The 20,678-nt window shown below is 50.6% G+C and overlaps 1 protein-coding gene across 7 annotated transcripts; it reads right to left on the bottom strand.

The window, feature by feature from the left end:
* Positions 1-404: 404 nt before the first annotated feature.
* CAMKK2 (calcium/calmodulin dependent protein kinase kinase 2) lies at positions 405-18,850 on the bottom strand. Of its 7 annotated transcripts, XM_054082271.1 has the most exons (18): positions 18,687-18,827; positions 14,171-14,298; positions 13,286-13,772; positions 12,527-12,574; positions 11,933-11,986; positions 11,724-11,775; positions 11,505-11,638; positions 10,818-10,854; positions 9,797-9,818; positions 9,407-9,495; positions 8,974-9,173; positions 8,830-8,883; positions 8,298-8,371; positions 7,663-7,750; positions 7,321-7,416; positions 6,635-6,763; positions 4,102-4,202; positions 405-3,718 (listed from the first exon to the last, which is right to left on the bottom strand). In XM_054082271.1, the coding sequence occupies exons 3-18, from the start codon at positions 13,721-13,723 to the stop codon at positions 3,643-3,645; spliced, it is 1,692 nt and encodes a 563-aa protein (XP_053938246.1). In that variant the 5' UTR covers positions 13,724-13,772; positions 14,171-14,298; positions 18,687-18,827; the 3' UTR covers positions 405-3,642. The 7 variants fall into 7 exon arrangements, 5 of the variants coding, with proteins under 5 accessions (XP_053938246.1, XP_053938245.1, XP_053938247.1 ...); XM_054082270.1 differs by lacking the exon at positions 14,171-14,298 and having other exon boundaries at positions 18,687-18,844; XM_054082272.1 differs by lacking the exon at positions 14,171-14,298 and having other exon boundaries at positions 405-3,715; positions 18,687-18,844.
* Between the last annotated feature and the right edge of the window lie 1,828 nt (positions 18,851-20,678).

Raw genomic sequence — 20,678 nt, 5'->3', positions numbered from 1 at the left:
TCTCAGCTCTTCCCTTTCTAATCTGAGCCCTGGGACCTATTCCCTACCTTCTGCATCCTGGCTAAGGCTCTGCTGCCTTTTTCCAGCAGCACAGCGGGTTTGCTACAGCTTTATACTTTTCTTTTATTCTTTATTTGCCTGCTCTTGAGTACTGAGCTGAGAGTCGCAACTCGGATACTACCTTTAAAGAGTCAGCACTCCAGTCTGTGTACATGAATGGCTCGGTTTGAATTATGCAGTGACTACAGCCATTGTGATCTCATCCCAGTCTAAGAACCCCAGTAAAGGTGAAGCACCAGACTTCACTAACACAGGAAGGTGCTTCCAGGCTCCCCTTCCAACAAGCAAACTCTCATAGCTCGATAAAGACCAAACAGGATAATAGTTCCACTTGATCAACTAACTCTGGGTTTGGTTGCATGTCATTTATTTCAACTTTTACAGAGAAGCTTGAACAACTGTGTGGAAAAACACTTAGGATTTTTTTTTTCTTCTTAGGTAATATAATTTAAAAGTGGTAAATACACAGTATTTAAACTTGATACACCTGATAAATTTAAATGCATAATAAAGGGGTAGGAATGAAACACAAGCCTTGGTCATTAAACAAACAGTATAAAAGTCAGCAATAGTTCAGGGCCTTACAAAAGAAACAATTGCCTGATAGGTAAGAGGGGACAACCAAGAAAAACTACTCAAGACAAGAGGCCTGGTTTCCCCTTAGCACTTTCCTGTGTGCTTTCAGAGCCAAAAAGGCTTAGTACCCAGCATTAAGCCTACAGTCAGCACTGGGCTTGCTTGAAAGGAAGGGAGTTGGGGAAATCAAGCTATAGCCCAGTTCCAAGGCACAAGCAAAATGTTTACCTTTACTGTAAGAAAAAAAAAAAAAGAAGCTAGCTTTACTACTAAGGAACAGCAGCTAGGGAACTGAGCAGATTTATATACACAGCACAGCTTCTCTAACAGGTCATGCATTTAGATAGAGCTTCCTCACACAGCAACGCTTTAATGCTTTCGACAGGACTAGTCAACGAGAAAAAAATCTACATTGCGTTTCTTTCAGAAATGTTCCTTTCGCTGCAGCCCTACCAGAGCCGGCACTGAGAGACAATCGTTTTGGAGAGTGCCTTAGGGACGTACTGAGCTTTAGGATGCTTACGAATCAAGCCCGTGCTAGCCATAAGCAATCCATGGTAATATTTGACGCCCAGTAACAGTGTGGCGGGGCATTGAGGAACTGATACAGCTTATATTCTGTTTAGAATTGCACCTGGCAAGCCTGTTTGGTAAATGTAAACCATCTCGCTAGGCACTGGACAAATCACTAACCGGAGATATGCAGCACAGAGTATCTCTACAACTCACCTTTACAGAACACACCACACATCACTACGCACCAGCTAGAAATAATCAGATTCCCCCTACCTCCCCTTATTTTTTTTTCTTTTTTTTTTTTTTTGGCAGAACAAGTCCATTTACAAGGTTAGAGAACCAAGCTGCCCCCTCGCCCTCATTTCCACAATAAAAAGTCCTGTTTAGGCAAGGGGGAGCAGGCAGCTGTAGTAGTGCTGGCACCCAAGTTACCTGTTTGGTTTTCCCATAGCTGAAGCTGCAGGGCTTTGGCATAGCCTCAGACTAAAATGGGAGGAAAACAGTGCGCGTCTTATGGCTCCAAACTCCATAGTACTGCTCCTGAACTATGAACCATGGCAGCACAATGTTTTGGTAAGAAATTGTGATTTAGGGGGAGCATTGCTTCAAGCAATCAAAAGATGTAAGGGGCGGTTTGTGTAGGCACCTGCTCGCTTGCTAATGCTGCGCCGGCTTTAACATAGACCAGTCCTAACCAGGAATTAACTGGCTAGGTGGGACTGAGCAGGGCCAAGAACTTAGGCACTCTGCTGCTTGCAGTGCCTGAGATCAAGGAAGACAAGGGGACAAGTCACTTCCTGCAGGCAGGGGACCCGTGGCCAAGGTTAGCAGGCAGGGATCTTACCATTAACCAAAATACTTGGGTCCCTCCTAGTGCCTCCTTCCTCAGGGCAAAGAATTAGGCCTTAGCAGTCCCTGACATCCCTGGGACATTCATATCCTCCCCTTTTTTCAGGTATACCATCATTTAAAATTCCTCCAAGGTCACACAACCACATCAGACCGAGAAAAGAAGGTGTCAGATCTTCCTCCCCAGTTCCATGCTCCATAGACAAAAAAACCTGTCACTTACCTGTGACCCCTTTCCCCGAGCAAACCCCAGCTCTTCTCCAGCTCACCCACGCTCTGCCATTCTCCAGCTTTGTCTGAGCGCAGAGAACTTGGGAATGTGAGTCTGGACTCCAGAGTCTCTCCCACCACATGATAGATTATTATTTTTTACAAGCACCACAAAATAATCAGAGTTATCTGACTGATGGTGAAAGAGCTCTTCATAAGAAACAATCCATGGATTAGGTATACACTTAATTTACTAACAAGCCTCTGATCCACAGGCATTCACAAATTACTAGTAACGAACCTGCAAAAAATACATAGCATTGGCCCCAAAATCCAGATTAAAAGTTTCTTTGAAAATTACTAGCTAATCTAAGTACTTCATTAAGATCTTCAATTCTAAGCAAGCCCTAAGTCTATACTTAAAAAATAGCATAAGTTGTATTGTTTTTAATTGTAGTAAACCATGTAATGTACATGGAAGTGAAGGATTTTACCCTGAATTTTATATTTAATAATATATCTACCTAGATCAAGTAAAATATTTAGAAACAAACTGTTGTTAGTGCTTCCTCTGCTATTCAAAACAAACATTCAGCTAAACACCACCTTTCACTCCAATGTCTGCAGCAAAAATAGTTCAGACTGAACTTAAGCCCTTAGATACCTTTTCCTTTCATACACCGAATACTCAACTTACAAAGTCCTAGTCATGCCCAGACCTTAGGAAAGGCATTAATTACCTTAGGAGGTAATTAACCTCACTTTCTGAATGTCTGGAAGATGCTGTTTAATACAACTTGGCTCACAAAGGTAGGCATTCTTTAAAAAAGCTGAAAAGATGGATTTTTGCTTTGTTCCCATGCAGTTAAAAAGGTATTGATTAAAAACAAACCAGAACAACGAGAAATAGATGCAACAACATTTCCGGTAGGTCATGAACTCTCCAAGTGCGCACGTGGAGCTTTACTGCTGTGCGTACCACTTGGCAAAAGCTTCACCCTTCTGCGTGTGCCCACCGACTCTACGATGGGCGTACAGCACCCCTGGAATGCTGGCATTAGTCCCTGGAAATTATTTGGCATTAAAACCAGGTAAAAGCAGTTCCAAATGCATTTTTGTTTGACTGCTTTTCATTTGTTTGGTTTTTTTTTTTGCAAAGCAGTGTTGCTGCTCAACACGATAGCTCACCTCTCTGCTATCAGCCAGCATCTCTCCCATAAGATGTCAGCAATCTAAGTGATCAGAGATGTTCAATGTCTATGACAAGTAGTCGGATGTCTTATAACATGCTGCTATGTAAGCTCTACATCCAGCATTATACTGAAATAGCGCCATGTCATGCTGCGTTTGGTGTAGGCTCTGTTAATATCGCTCATCCACTTTATAACGTGCCCCAGACCAACGTGCTCAACGGAACCATAAAGTCCATGTTCACGAAAGGAGTTCCTCCTCTCTCACGTTGGGCAAATCATTGCATTTCAGATTATCTTCACTGCCTTGTTTCCTGCTTCAAAAGGAAATAAAGCAGTTCCTGAGCGACTCAGAAAAAGGCAAAGCAGACAACAAGGCACCAGCATCTGTCCCATCCCCACCACGGGACCTTTAGGACCCTGAGCACGTGTTGTCTCCCCTCAGATTCCCTGTAACAGGCTGGAAGTGCCATAAAAAGATACTTTTCAGCCCAGCAAAGGGGCAGGATATGCCATGTCACAAAAATCATCCCACAAAGCAGTTACAGGTCCAAGTGTGGGCACATCTCAGTTCATGGCCCCACATGAAAGACTGAAATCCCGACTCATTGAATTCTCCTCCTGTGCTTTGCAACGATCACCAGAGCATTAAGACAAACTGAAAATGTCTTTTAGGGCTGAGGCAAGCAACGACACTTACGGCAGCAGGTTCCCCGGGGCAGACAATGACCGCTCTTCCCTCCTGCTCCCCTCGAATGGGTTCCCAAAGGATCGCTTCCGGATCATTGTTTTAACCAAGATCTGCAAGACCAAATTGGAGTTTGTCACAGATGCTTTCCTTTCATTCGAGAGCAACAGCAACATCCAACCCTCATGTTGAAATTATTAAGAAAACAAGTGAAAATAAGTCAAAGTTCTCTTTTAAAACAAAACCATAAGGAAGTATGTTTACAAGTCTCCAGCTGCTTAATACAAGGGCTGTATCCTTGTCTGAAACCCATGGTGCAACAAACTGAACATGCAGATGACAACCACACTAGGTGTGAGAGGCTGGAAAGGAGAGCAAAGTCAAGTATCCAGTACCTGCAAATTCCCAGTTCCCTGTGATTACCTGAGAGAAGAATTCATTGGAAAGGGAGAGAAGCATGAAACTGACACAATTTTGCCTTAATATTTACTAAAATCAAGCTGAAAAATTAGCCATTTGTGTGGCTTTGGCTGCAAAACACAAAGTTACTCAGCATCAGCTGCAATTGGAGCCTGCTGGGAACAGAGCAAGTGTTGGGGTTCTTCCCAGGCATTCCCTAACCGCCTTGGGGTACCACGTGCATCCTGCCCTGGGAACCCCAGCTTCATTTCCTATTTCTTCTTATCCCTCTGTGCCTTATTTATCTGCTCACCACGGTGCACCGAGAGCCCTTACATGCCTGCAATGTGCATGCCAGGAGGATCCCATGGGGGAAAGGCATTTTTATGTGAGTTGAAGCCACATGAATCTTGTACTCCAGCGTTTGTATCAGAAATGGGGTCACCAGCAGGTCCAGGGAGGTTATTCTCCCTCTGTACTCGGCACTGGTGAGGCCGCACCTCGAATACTGTGTTCAGTTCTGGGCCCCTCACCACAAGAAGGATGTTGAGGCTCTGGAGCGTGTCCAGAGAAGAGCAACAAAGCTGGTGAGGGGGCTGGAGAACAAGTCTTATGAGGAGCGGCTGAGAGAGCTGGGGTTGTTTAGCCTTGAGAAGAGGAGGCTGAGGGGAGACCTTATTACTCTCTACAACTACCTGAAAGGAGGTTGTGGAGAGGAGGGAGCTGGCCTCTTCTCCCAAGTGACAGGGGACAGGACTAGAGGGAATGGCCTGAAGCTCCGTCAGGGGAGGTTCAGGTTGGATATCAGAAAAAAATTCTTCACAGTAAGAGTCATTGGGCACTGGAACAGCTGCCCAGGGAGGTGGTCGAGTCGCCTTCCCTGGAGGTGTTTAAGGAACGGGTGGATGAAGTACTTAGGGACATGGTTTAGGGAGTGTTAGGAACGGTTGGACTCGATGATCCAATGGGTCCTTTCCAACCTTGTGATTCTGTGATTCTGTGATTCTGTGATTCTGTTAATGCCTGCAGTTGGATGCACAAAGATCAGGCGCTGAAAAGTAACAGTGAATAACAAATGCAAATGGGAAAATACAAGATCTGCCTGGAGGTGGTGTGTTATTTAAGAGGTGAGAGTTGCAGTAAAAGTTCATTTGCCCTGAACTGTGCTAAACACACACGGATTTTCAACAGGGTGGGGAGCACTGAGCCATCCTCTGCTGCAAATCAACTCTGCTGAGGTGACTTGAGGGGGAACCCCTTCATTAGTGATGATGTCTTTAGAGCAAGATTTGCTTTTTCAGCCTGAGCAGCATAATATTTGCATATTAATGTACCTATGGTCGAAGAGGCTTCTGCAGGGTACCGAAGTGGGAGAGCTCCAGAAATGGAGCCAGATGTGGGCACAGCCACAAGATGGGAAAGGGGCTTCAAAGGGAAACCTGTACTTCAAAAAATTCATGACCTGGGTGCCTGCAGGCTGATAAAGCCACACCAGTGAACTGTGAATGGTTGCTCGCTGTTTATCCTAGCGTAAGGGCTAGCAGGCACTCAAAGAAATCAAACCCCAACAGGATTCCACTTTCCACAGGGATTTTCCCCAACAGGATTCCACAGGGCAGGGTTACACTCTGGTTCTCACCACCATAGCAAGTTGCAGAGAGTAAAAATACGAGCTTGAAAAGAAATGAGATGAACTCACTAAGAATAGCTCCAGGCGGGGGCTGGCGCACGCCTTGGCCCAGATAAAATCCAGGAAGCTCCCGCAGTCCCTATGGACGGATGGGCAGAGCGGGGCAGGAGCTCCTCGTGCTTAGCCAAAACAGCCACTCCTGGCCGTGGGGTGCTCTTTTGCCCTGAGCAAATACAGTGATACTTAGGCAGCCAGCTCAAGCGTGGAGACCAGCATCCCACTGACAGGTCCCGTTGGGACCGCTCTGAAATAGTCCCACACAGCGCAGAGCACGGCCACCTCCAGTGAGATGTTGAGACTCAATCTGGTAGCGTTTATTTCTGAGAGAAGATCTTTGCTCGAATCCTGTCCAACACATTTGCCCTTCAGCAGCAACCCCCAGCTGCTCAGGATTGTCCTGGGAGGCAGTGAGGACCCCAGTGCGCGTCCACAGACCATCACCTCGCTCACACTCACCACGGTGGCCAGGCTAGGGATGTGCTTGACTGAATTTTCCACCTCCTCCTCCGTCACCTCGACGAGCGTGCAGTTCTCATCCTCCGTGGGCAGCAGCTCCGCTCCGTTCTTGGTGACCCATGGGTGTAACTTCAATTAATAACACAGCCTGTCAGGAACGATTTCCTCTTTTTTGTAACTTAAACCACACGAGCCTGGCAAACGCATCTCCTTGCCCCAGCTACGGCCCCTACGTGCTCCTGAAATACTAGGGAGCAGGGGAGAGATGTGACATCTCACTGGCGAACCAGCTTACCCCAGCGCCGCTGGGAACGGCTCAGCCTGGAGCAGAAAATGCCACGGTGTTGCTCATCCAGAGCCAGCACTGGCCCCGTCTACACAACGGAGCAATAACCTTGGTGACTTTACAGCACTGAGCACCTCAGTAGGTTTTAGGGAAGAAGACCTATTGTCACTCTCATCTTAAAGATGAGACAGCACCAAGAGGCAGGAGTGGTTTAGTCCAGACCATATGCATGAGCAGTAGTGATGGGGCAACCGATCGAGTCTTAAGTCTTGAACCTGAATTAATCCACGACAGAAGGCAGAAAAACCTCTTTCTCCTTGCTCACACACCTGGCGTCTTGGGCGGCTGCTGGAGGAGCACAAAATGGTTCAGCAATCTCCCCGCAATCCTTTCCCCCTACCTTAGTCTCCATTTTCTCAGCTTCTCGCCCCTTCCAGGATGCCGCAGGGGCGGAGGACCAGAAATCTCCTGCGAAAGGCTGTTGCACAGTACTTTCCTGGTAGCAGAGGAAATACTGTACTCAGGGGATTTCCTTTTGCCTGTGACTTCTGTAGGCACCAAAGGTCCCAAAGCTGAGCAGGTCCCGGAGCAGGGGAAGGAGCTGGGACTTACCTGCCCAGGGGCTCTGGGCACAGGGGGAGGACCTAGCCTGGCGCGACCAAACTGACTCCCAAAAATAGTCTAGTAAGAAGAACCCAACAGAAGTGAAACCACAGCCAACACGAGGGTATTGGGTCAGTACCTTGATTTCTGGGACCGAAATTCTAGATTCAGGATTTTTATCCAGCATACGAGTAATCAAATCCTTTAAGAAGTCTGTAACTTCTGGCCTGGGGAAAGGAGAGGGGAGAGATGAGGTGGGGAAAGGGATGGATGCTGCCTCCCTTCTCTACCCCAGCATCAACGATCATCCACCTTCCAAGACAGACTGGGGCTGGACCCCTGCCCTGGAAAGGATGAGCTCTGGGTACTTGTGAACCCAAATGCCACACAGCCCTTCCTCCTCCAACCCTTCAGGGAAGCAAAAATATCCTCTTTTGGGGCAATTCATAGCATGGTCCCATTTGTACAGGGATGGGAGAGCCTGACACCAACTCCACTGAGGCTAAAAACCAACAGGCAGCAACTGCAAAGGTTAATCTGTTCCTCAAATGCCTCTGCAACTTGAATCACTCCTTCTTCAGTGACTCTATACTAAGAAATGTTGCCTTCGCGTCTAATATAAAGAAAGTTTTCCAGGGCTAAAGGCCAGCAGAAGGGCCCAGAATCCAAGTTTTGCAAAACCACAGTGGAGCAGGGTCAGTCCCAGCCAGGCAGCGCCTGAAAAAAAGACTCAAATGAGCCTTAAAATAAGGGCTGAGGGGTTTGAGTACTTACTGGTCTGGGAACTCCAGCGCTTGGGTCTTGATTTTGTTGTGTAAACTCAGGATCCTTTCATCCATAAAAGGGCACTACCATGAAGAAAAAAGAGCAATGAGAAAAGCAACAACCTCTGTAAGAATTGGCAGCGGGGCAGCCAGTCGAGCACCAGGATCGTGCAGGGTTTGAAGGAGAGCAAGGAGCCACTTAGGGGGAAATACCAGAGGGTTTCCTATTATATCAATGTCTTATTTTAAAGGCAGTGAAAATAACATTTGATGAAAAATGACTAAATGACTACAAGAGGTCCATTCCTAAAAAATCCTATCAGGCATAGAATTTTTTTCCCAGGGGAAAAAAGAACTACAGTCCTTTTTGTTTGCACCCATCTCGTGGACAGGCAGAGGTTTCCCATTTTCACCCACACATCCTCATCTCCCTCAGCAGTACTTAACTGTTCGAACAGGGGTGTGGGGTGCAAATACCGCCACGTACCTGGGACACGGGAAGCACCCACCACCCCCCTGGACCACCAAACCCATCTCATTACCTGCCCAAATACGAAGCAGTACAGCGTGATCCCCATGGCCCAGACATCCAAAGCCTGCAGAGCGAAGGAAGCAGAGTTACATCTGCAAGAGACAGTGTGTGCAAGGAAGATTAATCCAAAACCCATCAAATCACTATTAAATACCTTTCCGGAGAAGATTTTTCTGGTTTCCGAGAGCGTCTCTGGGGCCATGAAGGCAGGCGTGCCCACCGTGTTGGTTAAGAGGGCATCAGCTCCCTTGAACTCATTGCTCACTCCAAAGTCGGCAATCTTGATGTGTCCATCTTCCCCCACGAGGAGGTTGGAAGGTTTTATGTCCCGGTGGATTATCTTTTGGTAGTGCACTGCAACCAAAGGGAAAACAAATGATTCAACAGCAGCACCGATCTGCAGCGGATGAGCCACGAAGCCTCTGCGTGGCTGTAAGCCTTTCTGCTAACACAACAACCAGCCCCAGTTTCAGAAACCCTCATGCAGGAGTATGAGCCATGAGACACCAGCAAAAAAGCCCAGCCCCAGGTGTTTAGAAGAATGAAAAAAAAAAAGAAATCCCAATTTTTTTTGCACGGTCACTCACAGTATTCAATGCCCTTGATCAGGTCCTGGAAGTAGAAGCGAGCCTGGTCCTCGCTGAGAGGATTCAGGGTTGGGATTTCCATCACAGGGCTGGAAAAGCAACAGAGAATGGAGCTCATTCCCTGTACGGATGCACTGAAACAGATCCTGGAGGCTTTGCCACCGGCTGGTGACAGCACGCAGGCCCACATGTAGGCACACAGTAGGGGTACACAACTGGGTTGTGTAAATGGGTTGCAGAGACGTTATTGAAACCCGTAGGGGATCACCCCCAGGAATCTCCCATCTCTTCCGTGTCCCATGACCGCCTCAGATGGCCGAGCCATGCCACCCACAAATCCCTCTCAACGTTCATGCTTTAGTAGATTTAAATGCAAAATTCAGTACTCACCCTTGCTTCACCAGTTCAAACACTGAAACGTAAAAGAGAAGGTGATAACACATCACTTACAGGTTAGAGCTCCTGCGAGCGCAGTCTCAGCGTAAAAGCAATTATTTTAATGACAAAAATCCTAAAAATAATATACTTTTTAAAAATGGAGATGCCATTAGGGCTCATGGCATTCCGATTGCTTCCATTTTCAATTAAGGGGATGCTCCCAAGTGCCTTCTCAGCGCTGCAGCTTCAGCATCACCAAGTGCCCTCCACATAGCTCACGAAAGCCTCCAGTCTGCCTGCAAAACCAGGGCTGAGCCCATATCCCGAGCAAAATTCTTGGCCTTAAAGGCATCATATGCTCCTCCACTAGGTACAGGCTCAACATAAATGATAGACGAGAAACATCTCCTCCAAAAGTGTATGTATTTACATCAAGCAAACCACTGCATTCTGCAAGGCAGGTCGGGAAGGAGCTCATTTGTACCGTGGGTAATTAAAATGTGCCCTGTTTTTAACATCAGAGAAATAAAACTACTTTCTAGCAGCCCAGCTTCAGAGCTGAGGATATAAATGCTGGTACATCCCATGGCAAAGCATGCCCTGAGGTCTAACTAAAGCCTACAAAGTGCTGTAAAGCGTTACTGTCTGCTTTCTGCAGAAACATCTGGAGATCTTAGGAAGAAATTCTTAACTGTGAGGGTGGGGAGGTCCTGGCCCAGGTTGCCCAGAGAGGTCGTGGAAGCCCCATCCCTGGAGGTGTTCAAGACCAGGTTGGATGAGGCTTCGAGCACCTGATCCAGTGGGAGGTGGATGGGCTTTAGAGTCCCTTTTGACCCAAACCATTCTATAATTCTGAATCCAGACTGGATCCCGTTTGCTCTGACCATTAGAGGGGATTTTCTCCTCCAGCACATTCAGGCCATCCCCACACCAGAGGAGGGATCCAACCCCATATGCAGCTCCCCCAAAACACAGGGAGAAACCTTCCCCCTGGCAAACCCCGATCCCCGACACCCCGCGAGCGTCGCAGTACCCATGTACAGGTGGTCCTCGCTGGGGTCATCCAGGACCTGCCAAAAGAAGCAGAAAGGAAATGAAACAATACCAACAAAACCTTGCAAAATTAAACACCGTGATTGTTTATTTAGTGGCCAACTAAAATCTGCACCATCTGCACCATTAGCATGGTCTGCTCATCTCTGAGCTCCTGCCCACAAGCGGTGGGGAAAAAAACACAGGACACAGATATAGCTGTATTTCAAGGAAGTAAATATTTAAAACACACAGGAAGCACCATCTGACTCATGAGCCAAATAAGCTCCAGCCTGCACAGCCTTAATTCTTGCTTTTTGGACCATTTTATGCAGTCAGTGGGTGGAGGGCAGGGCAGCTGCTCTGCAGAACCCGAAGAAATACTTCAGTTCTTCCCCAAAAACCATCTGAGCACTTGTTTCCTCCAAGTAAACAACGTATTTCTGCATTTCTCTTTCTGGGCAGAGAACAACATAAAAAAAAAAAAATCCTCTTTTGGAAGGTGGGAATAAAAAAACTTTTTAAACCAGTGAAAATAGGAGTCTGCCATAGGCAGGACCTGCCCCGGCCATCCCAGCCCTTCGGCAGTTGCTGCCCTCTACCCAAGCCAATGCGCAGCCCATCACCGCAGCGTCCAGCCTTCCTCCCACTCAGGGTGGATGTGGGGAAAGGGCTGGCTGGTGCTCACCTCCACGAGCTTCACCACGTTGGGGTGGTCCAGCTTCTTCAGGATGGCGATCTCCTGGTAGACCTGCTCGATCGGCCCTTTGGGCTGCAGGCACCCTTCGGAAGCAGCTTTGGCCCCCCGGGGCGGCGGGCGGCCTGTGGGAATGACAAAGAAGGATGTCCAGCTGGGAATGAGCCCCCAAGGTCTCCTCCACCCTAAAGATTCTTCTATGCCACTTACGGGGGAAGCCCGCCTGTCTCATCAGCTTCTTTTTGGAAAGAACCTTCATTGCCTGCAAGAGGGGAAAATACATGGGATTTAGGGCAAATTAAGAATAAAATGGGACCAGCAGGATGGGACCGGCATGGAGCTGGGCATGAGGTCAGGGGAGGGGATCCATCCCCACCCCAACCACTTCGCTGCAGCCGCTGTGGCCGTGCACTACTCACATAGTAGGTGTTATCATCCTCATTGTACGCCAGCTTCACCACCCCATAGGAGCCCTAGAGAGGGGCACAGCCGTGGGCTTCCGTTAGTCCAAAATACCCTACAGCGCCAAACCAGGCTCTGAGCATCTCCGCAAACCCGAACCCGCTGGGATCACGGAGCTGGAGGGTGACGTTGGGGGTAGCCCATTGTATCGCCTGGCATCACGCTGCCGGCAAGGAAAAGGTTCAAATGCCCCATTTCATCAGAGGAAGGGGGAATGAGGGGGATTAATAATGATTAATAAAACCCCAAATAACTCAGTTAGCATCACCCGGAAGAGACGGGTGGCACAGCAAGGAGCTGGCCAAGCAGCTGGTGGTGAGCAGCTTAAAATGCCATCTCACCATAGAGTCATGGAATAGTTTGGGTGGGAAGGGACCTTAAAAATCACCCAGTTCCAACCCCCCTGTGATGGGCAGGGACACGTCCCACTGGATCAGGCTGCCCAAAGCCCATCCAACCTGGCTTTGAACACCATCCCGACAGCAAAAGTGAACCCAGTGCCCTCCTGCCCCAAATTCCCCCATCCAACCGCAAATCCAGCCAATATTCACCTTCCCGATCTCATCCTTCAGCTTGTACTGGTTGAGCTGCACACAGTCCTGTCGGAAGAGGCGAGAGGGTCCGACATGAGCAACGAAACTGCTTGCATTTGCTCTCTTCCTTTTAAATCTCCAGTTTTGCTGGAGATTTACACCCCCCCCTTTTCTGCTCTGCGCGGGCAGCCTCTCGAGACTGGGCAGCTTTAATTCATGAGCCACACACAGCAGCCGCCCGGCCACGCGTCGGCGTGCTTATAGCCAGCTAATTGCAAACTGTAACAGCTGGGCGGTCAATATTGTCCGCTCACATGGAAGCAGAGGGCACGACGGGCGGGCGGCAGTGGGGTCAGCAGCCAGGAGAGCCCAGGGAGTTTAAACATCAGTGACCTGGCGCTGAGTATTTTTATTTCTTATGGGCTAAGCAGCCACTTGCTGCCTGTTCTGTGCCTGTGCTTGCAGGCTGGAGCAGGCAGGGCCATTTTCTCTTTAGATCTCAGCAAATCTCCAGGTTTCTTTTTATTTTTAAGGGGAGAACACAGCCGTGAGAGCCGGTAGCACCTACAAAAGACATGAAAAGTGGCAAATAGCTGGGTCCCACCTCCCCAAGGGCTGTCCCCACGGGCAAGGATGGGTCAGGGTGTCTCACTGCCTCCTACTGTGCATCTTGGGTTTTATCCCAAAAAAAAACCAAGCGAGAAACAATGCCACAGGGGTGAAAAGCAGGCAGAAAGGGGCAGGAGAACCACAGGTATAGCAATGATTCCTCCTCACCTGGAGTCCCGTGATGGACACACGGTTGGACTCCACCGTCGGCCGCCGTGGCAGCCGTGGGGAGGAGTGCGGCGATGTCACCGGAGAATAAGGGAGGGATGGGTAGATGAAGCGTTCGTTGGTGCCATCACCACTCCCGGGCGAGCGGACTGGCTGTGAGCGCTCCTGCAGGGAGAGCTTTCGGCCGGAGAGGTGCAGCTTCACTCTCGGCTCTCGGCCGTCCCCAAAACCTTCACCACCAGGTGCGTTCATCTCCTCCTCCTCGCTTACGCTCCCCGTCGCATCGTACTCGGTCACCACGATGAGCGAGGCCATGCTGGGGCGGTGGGGGCTCAGCTGCGGGGGGTCCTGCGGTGCCCCAGGCGCTCGGCGGCCACAGCCTCCATCCCGACAGAGGGGTGCAGGGGTGGGCGAGCTGTCAGGGACGCATGATGGCATGGTGCGACCCACGGCCTCATCCCGGCCACGCTGCGATGGGGAGGCGCGCCTGCAAACACAGGGCGGCTCAGTCAGGCTCTCCCGGAAAGCAGGATTTCCTCCTGTCGGTCATTTACAGACTAATTTATTCATCTCATAGGGGATGGTAAAGCCACGGGCAGCGGCACCGGTGCTGCGCACCCACCCTGCCATGAGGCAGACCCCAGAGAGGGGCTCCAAGGCTGTTCCTTCCACTCCCCTTTATTTAAACACCTCCAAAGGTGGTGGTTTTACTTATTTAAATACCGCCAAAAGGATATTTTATAGAGGCAAGATAAAGCCCTGCGCTATGCCAGCATAAATACCACTCGATTCCTTGCTTTACTGCTCGCTCTCACGCTCAGAGCAAACACAGCTCCACGGAAAACCCTGGAATGAAGCAGTTCACGGGCACAAGGATCTGCTTACCAAGCATGGGGTGCAGGATCAGCCCCCCCCAGCTCACAGCCTCCTCCTGCAGCCCATCACTGCCAGCAATGCCTCTTTCTCCTCCTGGATTCCCTACAGCCTACTGTGCAAAAATCACATTCCTGAACCTGGGATAAATGAGAAAACAATTCTGCTAGCAACAAAGAATTAAATATCTAAATATATAATTAAATAACCATTTTAAAAGGGGAGAAAACATATTCATACACAAATTCATACACACTGGGTGCCCCTCTGCAGCCAGGGCAGTTCAATGGGTGGTTGGTTGGAAACCACCGCTCTTCCCCGCTGTGACACCGGTGCCAATTTTCATTTCTAGGTTAACAAGTTACCTCAAAAGCAAGTGAAAAAAATATCCCAAACCAAACAGCCCAGAAGCAGGAATGAGGTTTAAGGCGTTTTTTCTGCCTGGTTCCCACACCTCAGCGAGGCGGACGGTTAAAATTAGCTCCACTCATCTCCATTGAAGTTTCCGTGATGCACTCGCAGCACAACCACTCTGAATAAGCCCAACAGAAATTATGGGTCAAGTATAGAAATCAAATTGTCTCTCCCTTTCTTGAGACTTTACAATGGCCTAATTGCTGTTTTCAACACCAATCTATAAACCAAAGCTTTTTTGCCCGAGCGGGATCGGCCCAGAGCTAAAGCCGACCCAGCGCCGCTCGCTGCTTCGAGGCGCGGAGGAACGCAGGGGATGCAAAGCTATAAATAAGCTGACGAACGGCAACAAGGACAAACTATTTCAGAAACGTCGTGCTTCGCGGGGCTGAATCTGCTCCCGGCTGGGGCTTTGCTGGGCAAGAGAGCCAGGAGCCGCCAGCCGAGCCACCCAGGGCTCCGCGTCTCAAGCATCGTAGCTGCAGAATTGCCCCCCAAGTGCCGCCGGAGGCCACGGTGATGTGTTTTAACGCACTCCCCAAATGAATTAAAATAAACAGGCAACCCCCTCGCTCATCCTGGACCGACGGGGATGCATCTCGAGGTCGGTTGCCCCTTGCCTGGCTTGCTGCGGGCTCCCTGCCAGCAGGCACGTATAAATAGCCATCTCCTAAAGCCAATCCCGAACACTCTCTACCCTCACCGTGCACCCACAGCGCACCAAAAAAGGCAGCTCAAGGGGATGAAGCCACCCCAGGAGCATCGCTGGCTGCGACACCGGTCCCTGGCAATGGCTCAGCACAGCCGAGCATCCCCTTCTGCCCTTAGAGAATCTGAATTTCCAAGAGTTGACGCTAAACTTTGCTGGGTTGGAGCAACATTAAGTTACCAAGTCTCTGCCACACTTGAGAGCAGAGCGTGCCCTGGCTGGTGGGAGTTAATTGCCTTGACCAGGATAAACATATCAAGGCTGATTAATTCAAGTAGGCTTCCCCAGGCTCTGTAAACAGGCTAAAAGTCATCCAAGCACCATCGTAACGTTGGCTCGAGGTTGGAAAATCGGGGGATGTGGGACGACTGCTGATGATAACACAGCCAGTTCTCACACAGGGAAGCTGAGGAGGAGGAGGAGGAGGAAGAGAACAGCCATATTCCCAGCCAGAGGGAAAACTAAAATAGCTGGAATGGGGGGAATAAACCCAAAGGGGAGGAAATACAGACCAGGGAGGACTCTGGCTTCACCAACCCGCCCGAGTTGTTGCTCGGGAAAAGCGGCACATTCTGGTATGAACTCCAGCAGATCCTTACGTAAAAGCGAGCAAGCACATGCCCACAAAATCCTCAGGAAATATAACAGCCTGGTGTATAGGAATGATTTATCGGCATGGCTTTTGGCTGCAATCCATATATAACCCATAGCGGCTGCGGCAGGATTATCGAAGCAATCAGTCTCGCATCTAATTCAGCAAGGAGAGGGATATTAAAATGAAAAGAGGTCTGTGAAACCCTGGCAGCAGCTCTCCCTTTCACTCAGTGTCCGTGTGGCTTAGTGGAAACAAATAGGAGTAAAATCGTCCCCTGAGAGGGTGAAGTGAGTTTTACAGCTCCTTCCTGCTGCCCCAGCTCCTCTATGAGTACGTCCACACCCATCTGGCTGCCTCCAGATGGGAACAGGCTGACCGATTCTTGGGGGGCACAGAGGATGACACCCCTCAGCCAGCACTGCCTGCACAGATTTAAATTGGACTATATGGATGCATTGGTCCGTCCTTCCTACCCCAGAGCTGTTTCTCTAACCAGACGCAGGGTGGGCGATGGGATGGTGCTCCTGGCTCCCACGCGCTTGCTTTCCCCACCCCACATGCTTCTCTCCAGCAAGGCCAGACACGGTGTCAGGGTCAGACTCCCCCAAAGGAGTAAGACTTGGTGGCAGCTCCAGCAGTGACACCTCCATCCATCCTTCCAATGGGGATCAGCTCACACACTGCAAAAAAAGCTGTTCATAACAAAATTGAACACAAACTGCCTTAACCAGGGCTGATTTTACTCGCAGAGAATCCTCCCCCTGCTACCGCTGAAGGTCTGTGGTTAAAAGTTAACCAGAGCCAGCACGTGGGGCATTTATCACCTCTCGCTGGGCAGAGTCCAGTGGCTATTTTGCTTTTCCTGGTCACTGTCAGCGGTGGAAACAGCAGTGCCAAGAGCGGTGTCATCTGCAGCAACGGGGGCATCGATCACAGTTTCCCTTCCTACGGGCAATCGCAAACCTTGCCAGAAATATATTAGTCACTGTAGTATACAAAGACCATATGCATCCCTGCCTGACTTTTAATGGAAAAAAAAACCTCTCAGCAGCTTCTCTGGAAGTCAGAGGATGCCCAAAATAAAGAGATACTGTAAACAGGCACCCAGCCCCCCATATACGCCTGGTGCTCAGTGCCAGAGCAGGGAAGGTTTTCATTGCCCTCGGGGTGAACGGGGGAGCCTCCTGTGCTGCCAGGCCCATCAAACACAGAAAGAACAGGAAAAATGCAAAGCGGCGCAGGTAGCATTGTAACAGCACCAAACCCAGCAGCAGGTTTCAACAAGAATCCAAAAAAAATCTCTAATAAGATTTTTTTTTGTATAATCTCGATAGTCCCTAATGCTGCTTAAGCAATAGATCGATATCATGAGGAAACCAAAGCAAGAGTGCGAGCTCTGGACATGGTGTTAAGCAAGGATCAGGACAAGCTCAGGGCACCAAGCGGCTCCCAGGTCTCCTGGAAACAACAGCTCCAACCCATGATGCCCAGAGAGAGGAAATGAGAGTGGTTCTGCACTTTGTGAACACCACTTAAAGGACATTAGAGCTGAGTTGAAAGCAAAGCCTCCTCGAAATTACCTCCCCAATCTGATAACAGCCGCCTTCCCAGCGCAGGGCTGGTCCATCAGGCACTCCTGGCAGCGCTCTCAGGGATGGGCTTTAAGGTGGTGTTGGCTGGTTTTGCCAAACCAAAGTGCTCACAGAAAGGGGCCGGGTGAGAGACAGGGCTCCTTGGCCCAGGGAGAGGCTGCCTCTCCACCCTGGGGCCGTGAAGGCAGCTCTGGCTGCCTCCTGCCACCACACATGCCCTCGCCAGCACTAACCCCCTGGCCCCAAAGGACAACCTGATCCTGTCCTCAGGAATGGTTTCTGCTCCTGCAGCATCATACTACCACGCGGTCAGTCTGCAGCTCCATCACACCAGCTTCCTGGGGTCATCCCACCACAGCTTTTGGTCTTTACTGTTTCTTACACCCTTGCTCCTCGTGCTCTGTGCTCCACACAGAGCTGTATCCCACCTCCTAACCATGTTCAGTCGCCGGCAGCAACGCAGCCTGCGGCTTCTCCCACTGAGACCTGTCCCTTGTACACAGTCACTCCGCCAACTCCATCTCCTCCACCTTCTCCTGGCCTCTCATTTGCCCTGCGACCTTAAAAATCATCTCATTGTCCCATCCTGAGAGCCAAACTCCCCCGGATTCTCTGCTCTGCGCCCTTACCTACCTTGAAAGAGCCCTATGGGGTCTGCAGGATGCACGGTGTGGTGGGAATGGCCACATCCCAAAGCGAGGATGCTGCCACATCCTAAAGCAGGGATGGGGCCACATCCCAAACTGAGGATGCGGCCACGTCCCAAAGCGAGATGCTACCACAACCCAATGCAGGGATGCTGCCACATCCCAAACTGAGGATGCGGCCACATCCCGAAGCAGGGATGCAGCCACATCCCGAAGCAGGGATGCAGCCACATCCCAAACTGAGGATGCTGCCATGTCCTGAGCTAAAACGCTGCCACATCCCGAAGCCGGGATGCTGCCAGCCCCTGGGTACCACGGGCACACCTCGCGGCTGCAGGCGGGCAGGAGCGGGATGCTCGCCGGGCCCGGGCGGTTAAGCAGGACGGGGAAAGGCCAGCCTGGATGCCCACGGCCCCCCAGAGCCGCCCAGGCCGAGGCGAGCCCCGCGGGCAGGCGATGCCGTTGGTTTCCCGGAGCGCATCCCCGGCCCCGCGGATCCCTCCGGGCGCGGCTTTGTCTGCGCATCCCCCGCCCTCCCGCGGCCCCCGCCCTGCCGGGACACGGTCCTTACCGCTCCGCTCCCCCGCAGCCGCCCCCGGAGCCGCCCCCGGGGCCCGGAGCGCCGCCGCCTTCGCTTTCGGTTCCTCTCCGGCGGCGGCAGCGAGGGAAGGAGGCAGGGAAGGAAGGAGGGAGGGATGGAAGGAGGGAGGGAGGCCCCGCTCCGCCCCGGGGAAGGGGAGGTTTCCCCCCCGGGCAGCCGCATCCCGCCCGCCCACCCCCATAAGCGGGGTTGGGGGTGGGTTTTGTTTTCTTTGGTTGGGGTTATTTTATTATTTTTTTAATATTTCCCCGCCCCCTTCCCGGCTGCGGGATGGAGCCGCGCCGGGACGGGCACCCGCCGACAGAGGACACGGAGCGCAGCATCCTCCCTGCCTCCCGCATCCAGAGAGAAAGGGGCACAGCATCTTCCCGTCCTCATCCAGAGGGACAGGAGAGCGGCATCCTCCCTGCCTCCCGTATCCAGAGAGAAAGGGGCACAGCATCCTCCCGTCCTCATCCAGAGGGACAGGAGAGCGGCATCCTTCCTCCCTCCCTCATCTCCTCCCTCCCGCACCCAGAGGGAGAGGAGGGCAGCATCCTCTCTCCCTCCTAAGGCTTCCTCGCCTCCGCCCTTGAGCAAACACTGAATTTCCAGCCTGAGAGCAGCTGGGTCCCAGTTGGGTTACCTGTATCTGCTCCCCTGGACCTTCACTAAGCAGTTTGAAACCATCACCTAAAAGGGTTTTAGAAACCCACTGTTTGGAGATGTCACAGTGGCCACTGCCAGCCCATCGCCACCAGCCACCACCAAGCACAGGTCCCACTTGGGTTCCAGCTCTGCAGCACCAGGACGGAGGCAGTGCTGCTGCACGGGCACGGCCTTTAACTCCCTGGCACCAGCTCTCAGTAAACATCTCACTGGCTTTTGTCCATGCTAAATATTTCTGGTTTCTTACTGAGCACCGCTGGTTCCAATCAAGCACCACTCTCGTGCTGAGCTCACCTGGCTTTCCAATTGACTCTTCTTTTCATGAAGAAACGTCAGCCTTGAGGAGATGTGAACACCACAGCTGGTGCAAAACGTCTTCCTAGTTTTGCTTTGCAACCCGTTTGAGGGCACCACTTCGTCATTGTTGAGCTTCCAGGAGCAGAGCCATGCTTCCACAAGAGCTTTATGGATAAACACTGCTACTTTGACCAGGACCTTGAAAGCCACACTAGAAATCAGATTTATGCACTTACAGTAAAACAGTAGGTGCTCCAAACATTTTATGGATTGAACTCCTCGATTCTGATTAACGGAGATCTGGTAACACAGCTGAAAGGGGGGCAAACCACCAAAACCAGCACTGCCGTGCGGCCCACATGGAAAGTGGGGTTACTTTCCCCTCTCAGAAATACAGCTGTTGTTGTAGGGTCAGGCACTGATTACCTGCCAACAGCCACGCTGCAGCACTAATTAATGAGATGTGCAAACGAGCACTGGACTACCCTCATTTCAACCATATCTCAGAGCTTCTCTCTTCCTGCCTTACCTGCCAGGTTCAGGTCTGGTCTTGCTTCCTTGTTGCTAACAGTGCTGTGGTTCAATCCAGCACTTCAAGGCAGGGGCATCTCCAAGTGCTTCCACCAACGACACTCGGCTTTTACAGAGTCACAAGGTGAAAGGACAGGCACAAAGGCTCACCCATAAAAGGTTTAGACTCACAGAAGTGCAGCCCTGAAATGAAGTTTTCTTCCAAAATGAGGGTCTAATTGCTAGAAGTCAACAGCAGCATATTGGACATCGCACTAGTTGTGACCTCCAGTTACTGACCGATAAAGCCAGAGCATAGATGATGCACAGCACCTATGGGAGAACGCATACAGTAAGAACGTTTCAGCGGAGCTGAGGCTTTTGTTTAGCACATTCTCATTTCCTCAGTTGCTCTTTGCACAAGGACATATCTAACAACAATGCCGGGACTTTGCAGCAATAGGCTTCTCCAAATGAATCCCGTTTTTTCCCCCCTTCTGCCAGTAC

The sequence above is a fragment of the Cuculus canorus genome, chromosome 17 (genome assembly GCF_017976375.1).
Source record: "Cuculus canorus isolate bCucCan1 chromosome 17, bCucCan1.pri, whole genome shotgun sequence".
Classification (NCBI taxonomy): domain Eukaryota; kingdom Metazoa; phylum Chordata; class Aves; order Cuculiformes; family Cuculidae; genus Cuculus; species Cuculus canorus.
The sequence above is the reverse complement of the archived record's forward strand: the minus strand, read 5'-3'. Positions and strand labels throughout refer to the sequence as shown.

Coding starts and splice junctions, on each gene's coding strand:
- CAMKK2 (XM_054082270.1), bottom strand. CDS start 13,723: ATGCCATCATGCGTCCCTGACAGCTCGCCCACCCCTGCACCCCTCTGT. Junction 10,855..11,504: donor ACGTGGTGAAGCTCGTGGAG/GTGAGCACCAGC, acceptor TTCTTTTGGCAG/GTCCTGGATGACCCCAGCGA. Junction 4,203..6,634: donor TCCCTAGCCTGGCCACCGTG/GTGAGTGTGAGC, acceptor TTGGTCTTGCAG/ATCTTGGTTAAAACAATGAT.